Source organism: Antedon bifida, chromosome 7 (assembly GCF_963402885.1).
Source record: "Antedon bifida chromosome 7, ecAntBifi1.1, whole genome shotgun sequence".
Taxonomy (NCBI): Eukaryota; Metazoa; Echinodermata; class Crinoidea; order Comatulida; family Antedonidae; genus Antedon; species Antedon bifida.
This window is the reverse complement of record NC_136232.1, coordinates 2,185,403-2,204,032: the sequence shown is the minus strand read 5'-3', so window position 1 is coordinate 2,204,032 and position 18,630 is coordinate 2,185,403. Positions and strand designations below refer to the sequence as shown.

The 18,630-nt window shown below is 31.7% G+C and overlaps 2 protein-coding genes across 2 annotated transcripts in view; one reads left to right on the top strand and one right to left on the bottom strand.

Moving 5' to 3' along the window:
• The window catches only part of LOC144847555 (lysoplasmalogenase TMEM86A-like), a 115,512-nt gene that overhangs the window by 74,608 nt on the left and 22,274 nt on the right, over positions 1-18,630 (bottom strand). The gene's annotated exons all lie outside the window — the stretch shown is intronic.
• Positions 610-18,630, top strand: part of LOC144847542 (serine/threonine-protein kinase tricornered-like) — a 31,530-nt gene continuing 13,509 nt past the window's right edge. Inside the window, exons 1-5 of the mRNA XM_078703955.1 lie at positions 610-705; positions 10,623-10,771; positions 16,075-16,120; positions 16,555-16,761; positions 16,898-17,021. Coding sequence (XP_078560081.1) covers positions 10,647-10,771; positions 16,075-16,120; positions 16,555-16,761; positions 16,898-17,021 — 502 coding nt within the window. The 5' untranslated portion in view covers positions 610-705; positions 10,623-10,646. The remainder of the gene's footprint in view (positions 706-10,622; positions 10,772-16,074; positions 16,121-16,554; positions 16,762-16,897; positions 17,022-18,630) is intronic.

Here is an 18,630-nt window from a genome sequence, read left to right as displayed (position 1 = left end):
GTGCGTATTAACATTTGTATAGTCTGTAGAGTAGAAATTGAAAAAAATAAAGTTTCAATTAATCAATTACTGAATTAGTAGTTTCAATCTGTATGAACATAATAAAATGATAGCCAAAACAATGTTGTTGATATTGATAAATGTTAAAACTATAATTTTAAAAATATTATTGATGATGGTATAGGCATAGTGATGAAAACCAGGGATGAAAATAATGATGATTAAATTAATAATAGTTTGTGATATGGTTAATAATGAATATAATAAAAAAAATGATTACGATTCCCAACGTATTACCATATTTTTGCGTCATGTTTGTACATCACTTTATCACTACAAATATTACATTGTTTTATATTTTTCGTTTTTTATGCTTTTATGTGATCAACGAATATGGTTACTTTTGAAAAACAAAATCACGTTTTTAAAAGTATATTAAGATATGGAAATTTGATTTTAATTACATAACGGATAACGTGTCAACAAAAATGATTATTTGCACAATTTAACGAGCATTAACCACAACAAGTGTTTGTTTTGAGAGGGCGGGCTTTGTGGGAACCAATCGTAAAGTGATTGGACGATTTCTCGTCGGACCACAGGTCATAAGGTACGGTTTTGCGGAAAGGTGAGAACCTACTGCTGGGCCTTCACAGTAAATAATTTTGAATATCTTCATATTGGATTATGGTTCACAAATTTCAGGTAAATATATATTTTCTTTAAATAAAGATCCATGATAACTACACACTGGTGTTGTTTTTCTGTTCAAAACGGATTGCATACTGCTGCTAAGCAAACTACAAAATCATGCCCTTCTCTGTTTGGCAGTAGGCCTAGGTTAGTGGCAGTAGGCCTAGCTAGGTAGACCTATGTGGCTGATGAATGAGTTAGGTCAGGCCCTGCAACTGCAGTACTGGTGCTTCATTAGACCAAGACGTATACTGAGTGAGGTTTATTTAGAATTCACTTATTCACTTACCTATAGACCTATGTTGATTTCCGAATAAACATATTATTACATATTATTTTATCATGTGCCTTTTTTATAACAATTTATTATTTTTTCATTTATTTTAGGTTTTTAAATAATATAAAAACATACATTAATATTGTTTTCATAAATGTCATTAATAATGAGTAGTAGCAGGCGGCTCAAGTGCAGCGAGAGACCACTAAACAACCTTTTTTGGGGTTTTTAAGGATGGTGATCCCTTCCTACCAGTACATGGCAAATGCTTGATTATAAACAGCAGATACAGGATGGTTTTACATTATGTGTTTTTCCTGTAATAATTTATTTAAATTGCATTCATTGATCAGATGAAGTTTAAACTGAAGTTTAGGTGCTATTATATTTTCATTATTTTGTTTTTAGATCATTTATTGCACAAATGAATAAAACAAATGTTTAGAACACATCGATAATTTTCAAAAATTTCAATTTTTAAGTATTTTAAATGGAAAGTAGTAATACAGATAAAGTTTGGACATTAAATACATTCATCTAAATATCGAAGGTTTTAGTAAACAAAGTCACTTATGTTTTGCCAAACCATATCAGATTTTCCTCCCCATCACAAACATTTATGAGTAAAGTAAGCACCTGTTCAAAATGTGCATAAAAAATAGTTTAAAAAAAGAATAAAATATCATGTAACAATATACCGGTAGGTAATGTCGAGAATTACAATGTATGAATAACAGAAATATTTTGACTACACATAATGGTCTTTACGATTGGTAAACTGTTTATTTTTGTGTGAATAGAAAGAAAGACGTCAGTGCCAATTTGGTGAGTTTAATGCCCATATATGATAACATACGTTAATTGCTGTTTAGCCATGGTCCTGTATACATCTCGCATGTAAACAATCAATCAAATATTTATCTAGGTTAGATCAGATTTTGCAATTTATTTACATGAAACTGTATGCAGGGAGATCCAGTTACATGAATTGGAGAAACTCATTAATTACGAGATGAAATTCAACGGTCTGTGCCTGGATGGCAGTGGATACTCCATAGCATGTTCATCATCAAATTCCATTGGTGTATAGTGATTTTGTTTGATGACATTATAATGTATGGCATTAAGTGTTTTTCAATTGTAGGATCTGATGTTAATGCTTAATGATCTAATGACAGACCTTTAGTGTTTACCTTATATTTCAATAGCTTAAAATATATTACATTTATTGTACACTATTTACATTTTTAATGATCAAGATATGTACCTCATTGGAATAGAATCACTAACCAGGGAGGTATATTATTATTTGTATACCTCCCTGCACTAACTGCTAACAAAACTGATACTAACATTAAATTACCACTTTTTGGTTTTTATTATAACTTCAAAGTGTGCGTTGATGTTAAGTACAGTATACAGGTTATGTTTATCTAGCAAGCAGCCTCAAATTAAAAAATAAATTTATTTTTGTCTTAATACTGTACTTTTAATTTGCCATTATTTTATTATATCATTTTATTCATCATACTTTTCTAGCCCAATTTAATGTTCTAGAATAGTATGTTTAAATTGCAGATCTTATGCATTGATATGAGCCTGTGATATTTTCTTCCCAAGCCTGCTGTGTACAAACACAAATCAGTTTGTACTGTTGCATACTGGGAAATAGTTACAAAATGAAGCCTTAAATTATTGCAAAGAAGAAAAAAAAGAGAAATAGTCAGAAATTGTATTCGGTCAACAGTGATCTCGCTAGGAAGTACTGTAGTACTTTTTACGAAATTATAGGATGGCTGGTCCAATAAATGAAAATTGTTTTATTTAATACCATAAATACAATACAGAACTATATTAACCATACTTGTGCTGGCCTAATATGTCTGGTTTTTCGGGAAAATCTGTTATTCTGAATTCGTTTTTATATTTTTAGAAAAGTCTGGTTTTAAGAGAGTTTCCAGTTTTCATTTCAGTTTTCAGAGAGTCTGTATTGGGAGAGTTGAATACACAGTACAGTACTCGTTTTATGTACAAATGCAATAAGTATTTTAATTGGTAATCCTGTACAATCATTAGATGGATTTCTATTTATTTTCAGGCACAAATCTAGAGTATAATCTAGTACTTACAGTGCTGCCGTTTCCAGATACACTTTACTTTATACTGTTGTATCAATTTACATACATAATTAAACTGATAGGTTTATAATTTTATAATAGGTTGACAAATTTACTAAATCGCAATCTAAAATCAACCGGATATCAACATAACTAACAAAAGACACTGTACTGTATCTGTACATAGTTCAAAGTAACATTCACTATTTTCAATATAGGCTAGTAATAAAATAATATTCGATTGTACAGTAGTTTGTACTACAATGAGCTCATTAAATTTAATAATCTAGTTTTGTTGGTGGTAGTAAAAGTTGGACAATCTACATGTAATGTTGATTTTGGATAGTGGTTGTTGATCCCTGTAGTTCTTATTTTATTTATACCTTCGTACTGTTCAATATCCCAGCCCAGTGTAGTACACAACTTGCAAAAGAATGAATAACTCGCAAAATAACTCCTTTTCTAAACATTAAAGCTCTGTCTACACTATTAAACATTATATGACAACAAAATGAATGTGATGTGCCCATATATGGACATGATGATGTCATGCCACTACCATATTTGGGCATATCACTATCATATTTAGAAACATCACACTTTTCTTTGTCAAACTAGTTTGATAGTGTAGACAGGGCTTAAGAATAAACATGGTTGACTTCCATAAAAGGAATGTTGTGGTTGATGTCTCACAGTGTAGAATAGGATAGAAAGCCAGACATCCACCTAAACTGTGCAGTTGTACAGTACTGTATAGTAGTAGGTTGATGTACCTTGTACAGACATCATTAGGGTCTAGACACCAAGTGTTTGAAATGATTATTATATTTTTATGATTCATTATTATTAGTATTTAAGGCAGACGTTTTTGTTTGATGGTATGTTTAAAATTGTTTTACCAACAATAATATACTGTTTAGTTTCCTGTTCCAATACTGTAGCTATTTTCTCAATCTTCTACCTCTTAAAAATAAATTATTAATTATTATACAAACTTCTTCATCACAAAAGATACAGTACCATTGTATTACTAGTATTAAGTATTATTATTATATTATTTCAAAGGCGATGGGTCAAATTATATGAGACACTACTTTAGTAATATATTAATTGATTATTCAGTCAGTTTGTACTTTTTCTTTTATTCAAGTTTGTTTAGTATTTTGTGTAGTTTATGGTGAGTTAGTTGTTGATGCCTTTGTTGTTTTAGGATGTTTTTTAAAGACATTTTGTGTAGTTTATGGTGAGTTAGTTGTTGATGCCTTTGTTGTTTTAGGATGTTTTTTAAAGACATTTTGTGTTTTTGTGACTGTACAAACACATTTTGTTTATTTTAGCACCACTTTAAAGTGTGATAAATGCAAAAGTGAAAGACAATGTAGATTATGAAAGTGTATTATTATATTTTTTTGCAAACCTATTTATTGTATAAAAAGAAAGTCTATAATAAACAGTAATGAGTATGTTTACATTAGCTAGAGTACTGTGGAAATCATTGCTTTTCCATAAATAAAAAGTAAACTGTATTCAGAAACGAGAAATAATTTTTAAATAGCTACTGTACTGGTAATGATTCCACAGTATTTTGCTCCATCCAGTATTTTTTTAGTACATTAATTGTGGAGTCGTACAAAATCGTACTCAGTTACATGTCTTGTGTGGCTAGTATGTTGTGATGTCACAACATGAAGCCCTACTGTAACTTGGCCTATTTAACATACTTGGCATACATGATACATTAAATGACCTTGGCATATATCTCACACAATATGATGTGCAGAAAATTATTATTAAATGATAAATTGATGGATAGTAGAATAGTTACTAATACTATGAATAGGAAATAATTAGCTTATTATTTATTTGTTGATTGGCTGGTAGAACAGGTTTTTGTGGAGACAATAACATTAAATAATATCAAATCTCAATATTCACAAAAAGCTATCATGCGATAGTACCATTAATTGATGAAATGGGAGAAAATACGATAGCATTGGCATGGGATACAACCAACCAGTTATAAAATAATGCATTCTGCTGTACTGTACGTATAAAATCCTGATCGAGAGTTAAATTTGAACCCAAAACCTTACAAATGATTTTATATTTGTTAAAAACCAATTAAATTTAAGATTTATATTGATAAAGAATGTTTGCTTAAAAATTTTGTAAAAATCGATTGTAAAAGTATAAAACTGACTTGTTCTTATAAAAACAGTACTTTAAATCAGCAAGTACAGTAATTAAATTTCAATGTTTTTTTCTGTATATTGTTAAATAATGTGCATGAATCAACAGTTTAATAATAGTATTATTGATTGACTTTTACCAGCAGATTATTCTGTAATTAAATTAGTTAGATGAGAACCAATATAGATATTTAAGAGCACTTACATAGGCTTAAAAGTTGTTTGGCTTTGTTAAAGCCCCACGTAAGTTACTGTAACGGATGAACGGATGTTTGTTTGTTGCTGCTTTTACCTATAAATCACTGTCATTGTGAACTGTTTCATCATAAAAGATCGGCTTTCTTTTAACAAACAGGATAATAATTTAATAATGTATTGTTATTAGGATACGACTGTGACCTTTATTGACCCTGAGAATTCAACTGCATTGGTTATACCATGAGGAATAACCAGATACTTTAGGTGAATTATGTCGTAATTAATATTGATTATTGATCATTATATTCATTAGGAGGATTTAATTTTTAATTGAAAAAAGCTACATTATGAAAATTGAATATTAGAATTATTAATTTAAGTTCAGCGTACATCTTATGTTGGAAAAGATAAAGAGTCGAGGAAGATTTGGTTAATATTTGAATATTTGATTCAATATTTGCATATCTTATTATAATAGAATAGTAATATTTGCATAATTTGCAACTGTTTTTTTCATGAAGGAGTTTTACTTTGGTGGGGCTGTAATGTTTGATAATTACAAAGTCCAATATGTAGTATGTTGTTGATATTATCACAGACTGATAACAAGTGTTGATAATATTTTATTCCATACTTTATTATAATAAGCTCATTCTCAAGACCAGCTTTTCTCAAGGGGTCTAGCCGTGCACTGTAATGAGCTTTTAAGGGGTTTGGCCATGGTGCCAAGGGGCTTATCAACTGAAGGTATACAGATGCTAAGTGCCATTTATGGCAGTTGCGAATACTGTCCAAACACGCCTTGTGCCTTCTACTAACACTGGAAGAAAGAGAGCTGTTTAAAATGCCTTTTTGTAGTTCCTACTTTCATTTCTTATTAGTTGTCCAAGCACAGTATACAGTATAGTATGTTGTATTACTGTTAACAGAGCCCATGTTTTGGTTTGTACCCATGGTGCAATTTCATTAACAAATTTATCCAATAATTATCCGATTTGAATGAGATAATTATCGGTTAATTTTTTATGACCAGAATCGGTTAAACCCCGTTTCCACAGACAGATTATCGGTTAATTGTTATCAGATAATTTTTGGCTGCAGACACACTGCCTAAAGTAGGTATTGTGTAGAATTTGGCAATGATACTACCCTGGCAAAAATGTTCCCTGGTACCTGTTCTTTGATTGATGTATTAAGAAAAAACCAAATTAATTTAAAATTCAATCTTTGCATTATTCATACTATGCAGAATAACATTACACTGTAAAATCAATAACTGTTTTTTTTTTTAACGAAAGGTATTATGCTGTACTCTACTGTGTGATTGGATTTCAAATCCAAATACAGTATTCCTTTAAGCTCTGTCTACACTATCAAACTAGTTTTACAAAAAAAGTGTGATGTGCTCAAATATGGTAGTGAGACAGTATACCCAAATATGGTACTGGTATGACATCATCATGTCCATATATGGGCACATAATATAAACTTTGATAGTGTAGACAGAGCTTTACAGTTGAAAGACTTCTTCAAAATAAAGACCACTTTTGTGTTACACTATGACCCTACTGTACAGTAGCCCTTAGATAAATTAAGGTGATTCTAGAGAGAAACCACTGTAGTACAGATTAACCTAAAAAATATCTCAAAGGTATTAAAGTACATCTTGAATTTTCGCACTATTTTCGCTTTTGATGCCAAATATACCTATAATGCGCTCTGCATACAACAGAAAATATTCACTCCTTTAGTAGATCCACAACATTCTGAATTTGCGAGCAATGTGAAACTACTGTACCGTTTGGTTTATGACATATCTTCAATCAGAAAGTGAAATGTGTTTGGATTTTCATGTTTAATTGTAAATTTATTATTAGGATACTCTGTAGTTGTGGTGGTATATTTCAAAAATAGTAAATGATTTGTTTGCTAATGCCAGCATACTTATTAGTCGGACATTTTCAATCTGCTTTTGAAACATAGACTGGTACTTATCCAGTGTATTTCAAACATCTTGTGTAAATATTGTAAGTTTTATGCTCCTAGAAAACAAACATTTAAACAAATTAGCTGCCAAATCACTGTTAAACATTGGCACGGATGTGGCAAATGTTTAGGGCATGTGCCATAAAATTGAGAAAAACCAAAAGAATTTCTTAGTGGAAAATAAGATCCAGCGCTAACTATCAGTTGGTTTCCTTCATGCTCCATCCCTGCATTGTAATCAAGATGTGATATGATTTTTAGCATCATAACAATAATTTGTATTTACCTATCATTAATATTTTACAGTATGTCAACATTATCGTACAGTTTCGAGTATCAGTATCTTTATACATCCAGTACCTTAATTGAAACACCGTCTGGACAATTTGAACTTAATCTACAAAGCTATAATAAGTCTACATATGTTCAATGGGTACGAAGGTTATTAAAGATGTGGATTGGAAAGTCCCTTATTAAACATATCTTATGAGTAATGGAATCAGAGTAGGCTATTGACCACTCCTTCTTTCCCTGCTTCCTTCCTCGTTTCCTCTCCACCTTCCTCTAGCTTCCTTTTTATCTTCCTTTCTTTTTCCCTTCCTTCATTTTTCCGTTTTCCCCTATTTTCTTCCCTTCCTGCAAGTTTATTTATATACTGTACATTTGAGGATTTTTTTTATTTTGTTGGTTTTTATTAAATTGTGCTGTTTCCTTTTTGGATTCACTTTTTTACCAATTATGGTAAGCACGATAGCCTGACCATTCAAACCATTAATGACCTGATCTGTGGGTAGTCATTTACTAATTTAACAACCGCCCTTTCACTTTGACCTATGTCCATGGGTAGTGGTCAAGTATTGAGTGACCAAGCCCAAAGACAACACTGCAGGGGCTGTCCGCAACAGCTGCTAGGCCTTGATATGCATACAATCATTAAGTGCGGACCTACAGTATTTTGGTAAGAGTGACAGACTTAAACATTGTCATGTCTATATCATTCAGATTAGCAGTGCTCGCATAAACAGTTGCCCAAGGTTCAACAAAAAATTTACACTGGGCAACTACAGTAAACTTGAAAAGGTCTGCCCCGACAGGCAAAAAAAAGTTGTAATGAAGTTAAATTTCAAAAGTTAACCACCAAAGAAACCTTTGGAAACTGCTTAGTTTTTCCTCGCCTATCATCAACTTTTTGACACTGACCCTCAACACATCTCAAACCTTTTAAAAGTAGGCCTACTGTAATAAGTATAGACAATCATTTAAAATGTCAATAATTAAATACTGTAGAATGGATTTTTTTTTTTTATTTAAAAATTTAATTTTGAATCAAAGTTCATCAACGAACTATAATCATTCATCCAAAAGAAATTCAGCATTCCACACAATGTGTACAATTTGTGACACCTCATTTGATAGGTGATGTTTTTGTTAATATATGGGCAAAAAATGTTGCAACCTGTGGAATAAAGTTTTTATGACACCATTCCCATTAAAAAGATTGTAGTGATATGGTAGACGATGTATCACCATCAATCATAACCTGTATTCATTCCTACAGTATCAACAATTAATTGATTAATGGATTATTGATCAATGTTGATTGATTATTGATTAATGTTGATTGATTATTGATCAAGGTTGATAGAGTATTGATCAAGTTTAATTGATTGATTGATTATTGAATGTATTCAATAAATTTCTATATTTAAATAATATACTGTAGTATAAAACTGACTCCCAATAACGAGAGGCAGCCATGATTCAACGTTTTTGATTTATACTGTATTTTATCATACAGTATACTTTATTTTATCATATTTCTATATTATTTCTTTTTTTTTCCTTGTCTTTTTTTCTTGTTTTTGTTTTTCCTTTATCATGCTGTAGTAGAGTAAAGTACAAATTTATTGTTAAATGCTCAATACAGTACTTATCTGTCTTCCTTCCCATTCAGTTCTATTTCATGCCATGACTATTGGTATTTACTTTGTGGTAGCAAAAACCATAGGGTGGCTACCAACAAGGATTTAATTGAAAGCATGGTATTGGATTTGTTTGAACAAAGAAAAGAGGATTTTTAGGGTAGTACATTGGTACTGTAGTTAAAATCAGATCTAAGTTAAATTTACTAATTAAAAAAAAAAACTTGTACCTTAAAAGTGGTATGACAAATAGTCTTAGAATAGAATTCAGAATCAGTTCAGAGGTCAAACATTAATAAATACGTATCCAGCATTCGCAGACCATGACCTGACAACATAGACACACATGCTGCGGTGGCTAGTCTCCACTCCCCAGGCTTTAGGTCAAAGATTCTTTTATAATGACACATTTTATACTGTTTATTTTGAGATCATTACTTAAGTTCTATTCTCGGGTTCTGATTACAATGGTGTTTCGGTAATCAGAGTAACTTTGCATGTGAAACAGTTCTGTGTTTCCGTCGTATGGATTTCAACGCCTTCTGTACACGCTATTTAATACGGTAGAAACCATTTCTACATGCTGTACTGTACAAATGGTGTAATTATTTAAAGCATTGGACAAATAGTTATTTAACCAGAGACTCGTGCCTGTACAATCTGTATGTTGTTCATGTATTTAGATTTGATTTGCATCGTTTTTCAAGGAATTATAAATCTTATTAACTGTCCTTTTTTAATTGTACTGTTTTATTTGTAGGCTTCCTCTACCTAAAGACCAATAATACTGTAGTCCCAACGAACACTGAAAAAACGCTTAAGTTGATTGCAAAACCATAACATAAGATGTTCTACATTGTGGTCCATGCAATCCAGTGTATTTTCAGAGCAGCAAGGAAGAATGTGTGTGATAGTTAGGAATAAGGCTTTTTTGAGAAGATATGACTCCACAACATTCTTGCGCCATCTTGTTTGTGTCTTTTATGCCAAAAAAACTTTTAAATGCTCTCATTAAGATTAAGAAGAATATGGTATTGTCTTTTGGATGATGTGGCTACTGTGCGCCAATAAGGGCCTAATGCAATTCCTTGGTTTCTGGTTAATTAAAAGTCTTTTTTTTTTAATAAATTTTTTTTTAAATTTAGTTTTTTTTTAAATTTGATGATTAATACAGTGTATTTTAGTTATTTAATTATAATATTCAACAACATAATCTAAATTATTATTATTCTCTTCATAGATCAGGTCTGAGCCATAGTGACTGATGGCGACGGTAGGGGCTGATATCCGCTGTAGCCAACACACTTATGACAAGGTGACGAAGGCGAAAGTAACCCTTGAAAGCTTTTATACAAATTTAGTTTTTCAACATGAAGAAAGACAAAAAAGGTGAATATTCACATAATTCATTTTTAAGATCATACAGTATAACATTATTTTATTTTCATTTTGTAGGAGTCATACAAGTAGGAACTGTCATTTAAAAAGTTTTAAATGTTTGAGTACATTTTTGTCATTATACAGTTTACACAAATTGTCAGTTTTTCAAGAGTTTTATCTTTCACTGTCGTCAGTATGTTTTATGAAGAAAATTACTGTCATCGTCGTAATTATTGTATACATAGCAAAGATATCCACCCCTGATCCCCGGATGGATTTTAAATATAGTCCTCAGTACTAATTTTGATAGCCATAACCTCCCACCCCACACATCAACCCTGTTGAAATGTAGTTAAAAACCTTCTAATTACAATTCTGATCATTATATCCAGGCCACTTCCCAATCCCAACTTCAACATCCCCAACTTTCTGCACTCTGAGAGTTTTACAAATGTAGTTTAAACCTTCCCAGTACAATTTTGGTAATTTTAATATCCCATAGACACATGCAGTAGGAAGATTTTGTATAACAAACAACCACACAAACGCTCTCTCTTTTAATATAATATACTGTAGCATATCACACCCTTTATCGTATTTGGGTTGGCTTCTGTTAACACTGACAATTTTTTTTAAATAGTATTCTTTCCTAGTTGAAAGTATTCATATAACAATATAATTAAACATTACTTAAAGTTCACTTATTTTCAGTCACATCTGTTTATTGGTATGCGATTGATTCTATAGTTTTGCTATCATCATATCAGTCAATATGATTATTAAAACATGTTTTAAACCTGTCTTTCAATTTCTGTTTGCTAAAACATGATTAAGAATTATCAATGCTAATCGTATTTACAAAGTCTAGTCAATGGGTGTGGTTCATTTAATTTGCGAGATGGTATTCATCAAAGATATATTAATTTCATCTACTGACGTTATCATAAAATATGACACTATATTAAAACCTTTATGGATCTATTTCTACTATTGAAATAAAATTGCAGGTGGAAATGTGTGATATGACATTTAAGTGATATCTTGTCGGAATAAAATTATCTTCACTTGTAATTGAGACAACTGTGTGGATCCAACACAATCTAACTATAGGGTGCTGAGCTCCGGAGATCAAAGGGTTTATCTGTTGCGACACGATGAGTTCTACGCCCCTTAAAAACAGACGTTGCCCGCTGCATAAAATATGTACATCAGGGGCGTAAGCTGGGGGTGAGGCAGGTGTGTCGGCCCCCAGAAAGCTTGTTTTTTTTTAGGTCTAGGCCTGAAATGTTCAAACTATATAAGGTATTTTCTTCACACAGCCCCAACCATGTAGGGCTGGTCCTGGAGACTTATATTTTGTTTTATATTTCAAAGTATATACTGTAGGTGCAATATCCGGGGACCTAGTAGCCCTATTTTTACCCAACCATAGTTATAGATATAAATCATACTGTAAATTATAGAAACAGTGCTCATATTCGGAACATGATCTCATAATCGCGTCGAGCATAGCTCATTGGCGAAAGTTCCGTATTTTTTTTTAGTTGTATGAAAAAATGTCTCTGGCGGGATTCGAACCTGCAACCATAGTTAGATAATTGGCCCATGAAACCAACCTACCCAGGTGAATAGCTAAATCTGAATGGGCCCTTGTTACTCTATGTGGCACAGTACTGTATTATCAACATACAGCATAATATTAAAGAAATAATGGCTGATCGTGCTTTTACTAATAATATAACTGTCTATTCTGTTCTGGAATTTATCTGCTATCATTAGCAGTATAAAGTAAGTATCAGAGCTTGTTAATTAAAAAATGAAATTAATATGGTTATTTCAAGTATTTCATACTATATTTGATTAAAATTAATAGCAATCATTTAAACAGTATCATTGTTTATGTTAATTATTAGTCAGAGATGTAATTGAGTGATTGCCATTTATGTCCATTGTGATACCTCAAACAATATTGTATTATTAATGACTGCTATTGTTTGTGATCATACTGCAAGTGAATGCTGCGAGGTTGATTTCTGTGGATCAATATAATCTGGGTGGTATGACATCATACCATCATGCATGGATGGCGTTTGTCAAATTCTGCGTTCAGCCCCGTCATTGTTCTCCACGCTTTTCAAACTGGTCATTTGATTTCTAATGTAACATTTGTTGTTTTATGATGGAGTGACTGATTGTAACTGTATACGCAAGCAACGTTCTTGGAAATGCAAGGATGCTGCTAAATTTGGCACGATTCCACAGTTTTATTCGCAACCGAACAGGGCTCGTACGAACATAATTAGTTTCAAGTTGAACTAGAATAAAAACGCCCATTTATGATCTTACTATAATCAAATTTTCTTGGAATCAAACTATAATGGCAATAATTGAAATCTGAATTTAAATGCTACATTTTAATAACCCATTTGAATTCCCAGATCAGTTTGATTCTTGCACCTTTCATTATCTAGGTGCATTCAAGTGGGAGGTATTGTTCAAGATAGCATAATGTAGTGCTCTTATATCATTCACCATTAATTGTATTATTTAACACTAGTTGGAAAGAGTAAGCTTAATAATAGTTAATACTTCCTGCATTTGTTTTTCATATTTAAATTTTCAATAAAATTCTTGTTAAATAACGATTATTATATTTTATTGGACATTTTGTACTACTGTACAGTACCTTATTTTTTCCGGATATTTTCCTTACTTACCTACCTAACTTACCTACCTTACTTTACCTATCTTACTTACCTACAGTACCTTACTTACCTACCTTACTTACCTAACCTCTTTATTTATTTATTATTATATTTTATTGCACATTTTATACTACAGTACAGTACCTTATTCTTTCCGGATATGCCCCTAACTTACTGTACCTACCTCTTACCTAAACCTCTTTGTGCCTTTTGGCCCAAAAGGCTGCAAAATGCCCCATACTATCTGACCATGTACAGTATTGTTTTTCAAAAATTGTTTATTGAAAAATGTTTTATAAAGTCTGTAATTACAGTATGATCAATTAATTTTTCGAGTGACATGTGAGGAGATGAGGTTATAATGAGGCCAATAATTAATTTATAGATTACATACAATGCAGCTGTGTACTTGCTACAAAGCATCCTTAGAATTTATTTTGTGGCACATACTATATTAATATGTCAACCTTGAACTTTGACATTTATAATATGAACAAAAAATAACACCAAGAGAATGTGAAATCTATCATGATATTTCAGTTCATGGTATTATGTATTATTTTCATTATTACTTCTACCTGACCTAAGGACAAGATGGAATATACTGTATGGCAGTACTGTACTACAAATTTGAGTGGTATGTGGGATGCTTGGACTGATGCATGCTGCATCAGAACTGTAATTTGACTGTACTTAGTACATTAAATTATCGTTTGATAGCAAAGGTACTCTTTGGCGCCTGTTCCATACCATATTTTTCTGTCGAGGAAAACAATTTTTCCATGTACAATTTAGTATATAGAACAAATAAAGATTTCATTTGATTTGATTTGATTGATTTGATACAGTAGCTAACTCGGGTTGTATTCTATTTTAACCTACCGATCATCCAATTATTAGTAATAATAGCACTATGCCATATTTGATACTGCAAATAAATTCCACCCAACACCTGATCACCTTCCCTTAGGAAATAATGTATTATATATTTACCCATTTACAGTGTAGGTATACTTTCTAACTGTGTGTGTGTTATTTTTGTACCTAAATGGCACATGCTGTTTCCCGTGAGGAACATAGTATCCTTGGAAATATTACATTATTAATGTACAGGTACCTTAGTAATATTTAGGGTCAGATAGGTACTATAAAGCTCTGTCTACACTATCAAAGGGGGTTACCCCGGTGTACTAGTTCGTCACACAACAGCCACTGTCACAAACTCATCATATACAGAAAAAAAAATTAGGTATTTAGAACATGTATACCCTAGAAAAGTATTCGGGACTGTAAATCCCAGGTTAGCAATAAATGTTGCAGCAAAAGACATAATAGATAATTGAAGTATATAAAACATATTGTATTGTAGTATTGTACCCAGTGTTCTCCCAATAAGAAGCAATTCCATACAATTATTTGCAAATCCTAGTCGTAAAGTGATATATTGTATATCTAAATACAAAAACGTCAAATATGGCACTGTACATTTCAATCTGATTTATATAAAATAGCCTCCAATTGTGTAATGGTTTTAATAGCTATAGGCCTAGCCTAAAAACACTTTAACAAAATGTGTATTGTACCATTTAAAAAATGTATACTGTTTGGGAGAAATTTATTTGAAAGAAATTTTATTGTAAATCTATCTGGTAAAACCAGCTATATTGGTATATGTTAAAAGATGGGATTTGCTGTGACATTCAGTATGCAGTATGTAGTACAATATGTTAATACTAATGACATTACAATTATTATTGATATACCACATTGTAATACTTTTGTTACTGTAGATGTTGTACAGTAATTGATAATAGATAATATTCTGTAATTCTTGTTTTAAGGGAGGGTTGCAAATTAAGTCAGCATGGTTTCTATGGTCAGGCATCCTCCTCCCCAGCTCCCACCATCCCCTCTTACATACATTCCCTTCCTGTGTAAGGAACCCTGCCAATGTACCTACTACTATAATAGTACTAGTCACCTACAAGACTCAGTATTACAAACTACAACATTTAACAGTTATTCAGTTAATTTATTTTATTTTATTGGCTTTGTGGTCAATAAACTATGAAAATATGCAAATGAGGCAATGATGTATACATGTCATCATATGAGCTACAGAATCTGATCGTCACAAGCTATGACATCATTTCATACGAAAGATAATTTGTTTGTATGTTGTGACTTAACAATGACAACATAAGTCGTCTCAAATAGGACCCATGAGACATCTGATTTATAGTTATCGTTTAATTTTATACAATTATGAAAATGTTAATTTTGTCACATTTCCTACGGGAAAAAAAAGTAATGTTTTATGCTTATCTTCAAGTTGTTACATGATTGCATTGACGTCAATGTTTATACTTATAAAGCTATACAATAAAATGTTGGGCTTTACTTTTTTCCAGAAAGTGTTAATCATGGTATAAAGCAATTTCTTACGTAATGCTAAAATTTATCATAGTTTATTGTTCTGATCAAAATACTTAATTCCTTGTTTTATTTATTACTAATTCTAATAATTTCTTATATAATTTTCAAATTTATATTTATGATTGATTGATTTAAAGAATTATTCATTTTGTGAATGTTTTTGTCTTTTAGAATAAAGCAACTTGAAGAAATAATAGAAGGTTTATCTGAAGAAGAGGTAAAATAAAAGGAAAACACTGCTTTAATTAAGAATTAAAATTTTTCTGATTATTTTCAATCAACGACAATTTGTATGTTGTAAATTGGTCATGTTTCCACAAATTAACCGATAAACTGCCTGTGGAAACGGGGTTTAACCGATTCCACTTGAGAAAAATTAACCAATAATTTTCTCATTCAAATCGGGTAATTATTGGATAAATGCGATCATTTTTAATGTTTGACCTAAAGGACAAATTGTTGTGTTGTGATTGGGCATCTGGTTGTTTGGTAATGACTGATCATGTGCACGTTATTGGTTAGAAAATTAATCGATAATTTTGTTTTGGTTGTGGAAAGACGGCCATTGTCTATAGAATTGTATTACCCTTTTTCTTGTTCTGTTTTCAATTTGTCATTAAAAAAAAATTTCTTTTTATTTATTATTTTTAGAAACGAGAAAAAAGAGCACATCATGCCCAAAAAGAAACAGAATTTCTACGGCTGAAGAGGTCACGACTAGGGGTCGATGATTTTGAGTCGTTGCGAGTAATCGGAAGAGGTGCGTTTGGTGAAGTGCGACTCGTTCAAAAGAAAGACACTGGTCATATATATGCTATGAAGATTTTACGTAAAGCTGATATGCATGAAAAAGAACAGGTGGGTCATTTGAATATGCTAATTACTTAATTTGAATAAAAATTGATGTGTGCAAAATGATAGATACTTATGGATACCTTATTATGGACATGTTAACGTCTAATGTTTTCATCATTGTTTTCTTTTCCGAGTGCAGGTTGCACATGTGCGAGCTGAACGTGATATTTTAGTAGAAGCGGATAACCCATGGGTGGTGAAGATGTATTACTCATTCCAAGATCCAAACAACTTGTATTTAATAATGGAATTCCTGCCCGGAGGTAAGAAGTTTAATCAGCAATTCTAAAAGCATATACTTAATAGACTCTTATAAATGTCAATTTATTCAGAATATAAAGACACAGCTTAGAAGGCAATTCTACCAGTATCAAATTAACACAAGTACAGGTTTTAATTGCTGACAACAACAACAATAACACAAATGTATCTATGAGCACCAAATCCTTAAATAATATATTTTTATTTTATTGAAATTTTTCTTTAAATAATAAACCCACTATTACTGTATTATTTATGCATGTATCAAAAACAACCCCCTTCTCCTACACACTATTCACTAGCTTGATAGCATGCCTACCCGAATACAGTGTTCGACCAAAAATTGTTTTGGGAATAAATTGGCTCGCAACCGGTATTTAAAATTGTGTAAGAAATATAACACAACATTAAACACAAGATCAAACAGTGTATACTTTGTGTATTGGATTTATAACATGTGCAATTAAATATATTTCATTCACAGTATTTTGAACACATGGCAATAATATGATCATCCTTCATATTCATTCATATGACCAAACAAATAAGAAAGTGATGACAATTCTATAATTAGCCTCCTTCTCTTGTTAAATTAAAATGTACATAATAATTATTTATACCATGTAATTAAATTGAATGATTAATGAATCCAAGCTGTCTGTTGCGTTGGTTTCATCATCTGGTACCAGCTGTACCTCACTACCATCTGTGAAAACATGTGGTACACTGGTGACACTTTTGAAAATTAAAAGGACCGCTTATGGATTCTGCATTTATTCATTGCATCCATGCAATCTATTGGTTAAAAATCATAAAATATTAATTGTATAGAGAGGTTATTTAATTGATTAAAATAGAAACCAAACATGTGTGTTCTGTAGGTAGGTTTTGGATACTGTAGGATAAAACAGCATGTTTTCTAAAAAAAATTCAAAATGTCCTGTAAATTTAAATTTGGAATAACCTGCGACTTAAAGCCTAATGGGCTGAATTATGCACATATGTGGATGACACATACCACAACTTCTCCCCGTGTCGAGTGCTGCCAACAAATGGTGCCCTGTTCGTCTGTTCACAAAGACAGGGGCTGAATGGACCAGTACACCGGGGTAACCCCCTACTCTTCCAAAAGATAAACTAAGTTCTTTAAAGTGCACACAAGCCAGATGTGTCATACTGGACCTCCAGTTTTAAGTCCTTATCCAAGAAGTCCTTACCACCAGAACAATGGTCGAGGAATATAGCTACAGTATGGTTTGTGGCACCCCTGCCTTATCCGCTCGGCCCCTCGACTTGACTATTTAATTTCTTAATTTGATTAACATATTAACTAAAACCTAGATTTATCAATTTGAATACATTTGTATGCTTATTGCATTATCTTGGATATAATAAACATACTACATCCTGGTAGTGAACTATCAAATGTGCAGGTCTATTTCGTCCCAGATTTTATACCTGGAAAGCACAACTGTAAAAAACAGTAATACTAGAACAGCCCCTTCAAAACTACTTCAATTTAATTAACAATATGTCTACAGTATTCCCACATCTATATAATGTGACTTGCATTTACCAAATCCACAAAACATTATTTATGGTGGCCAAGCC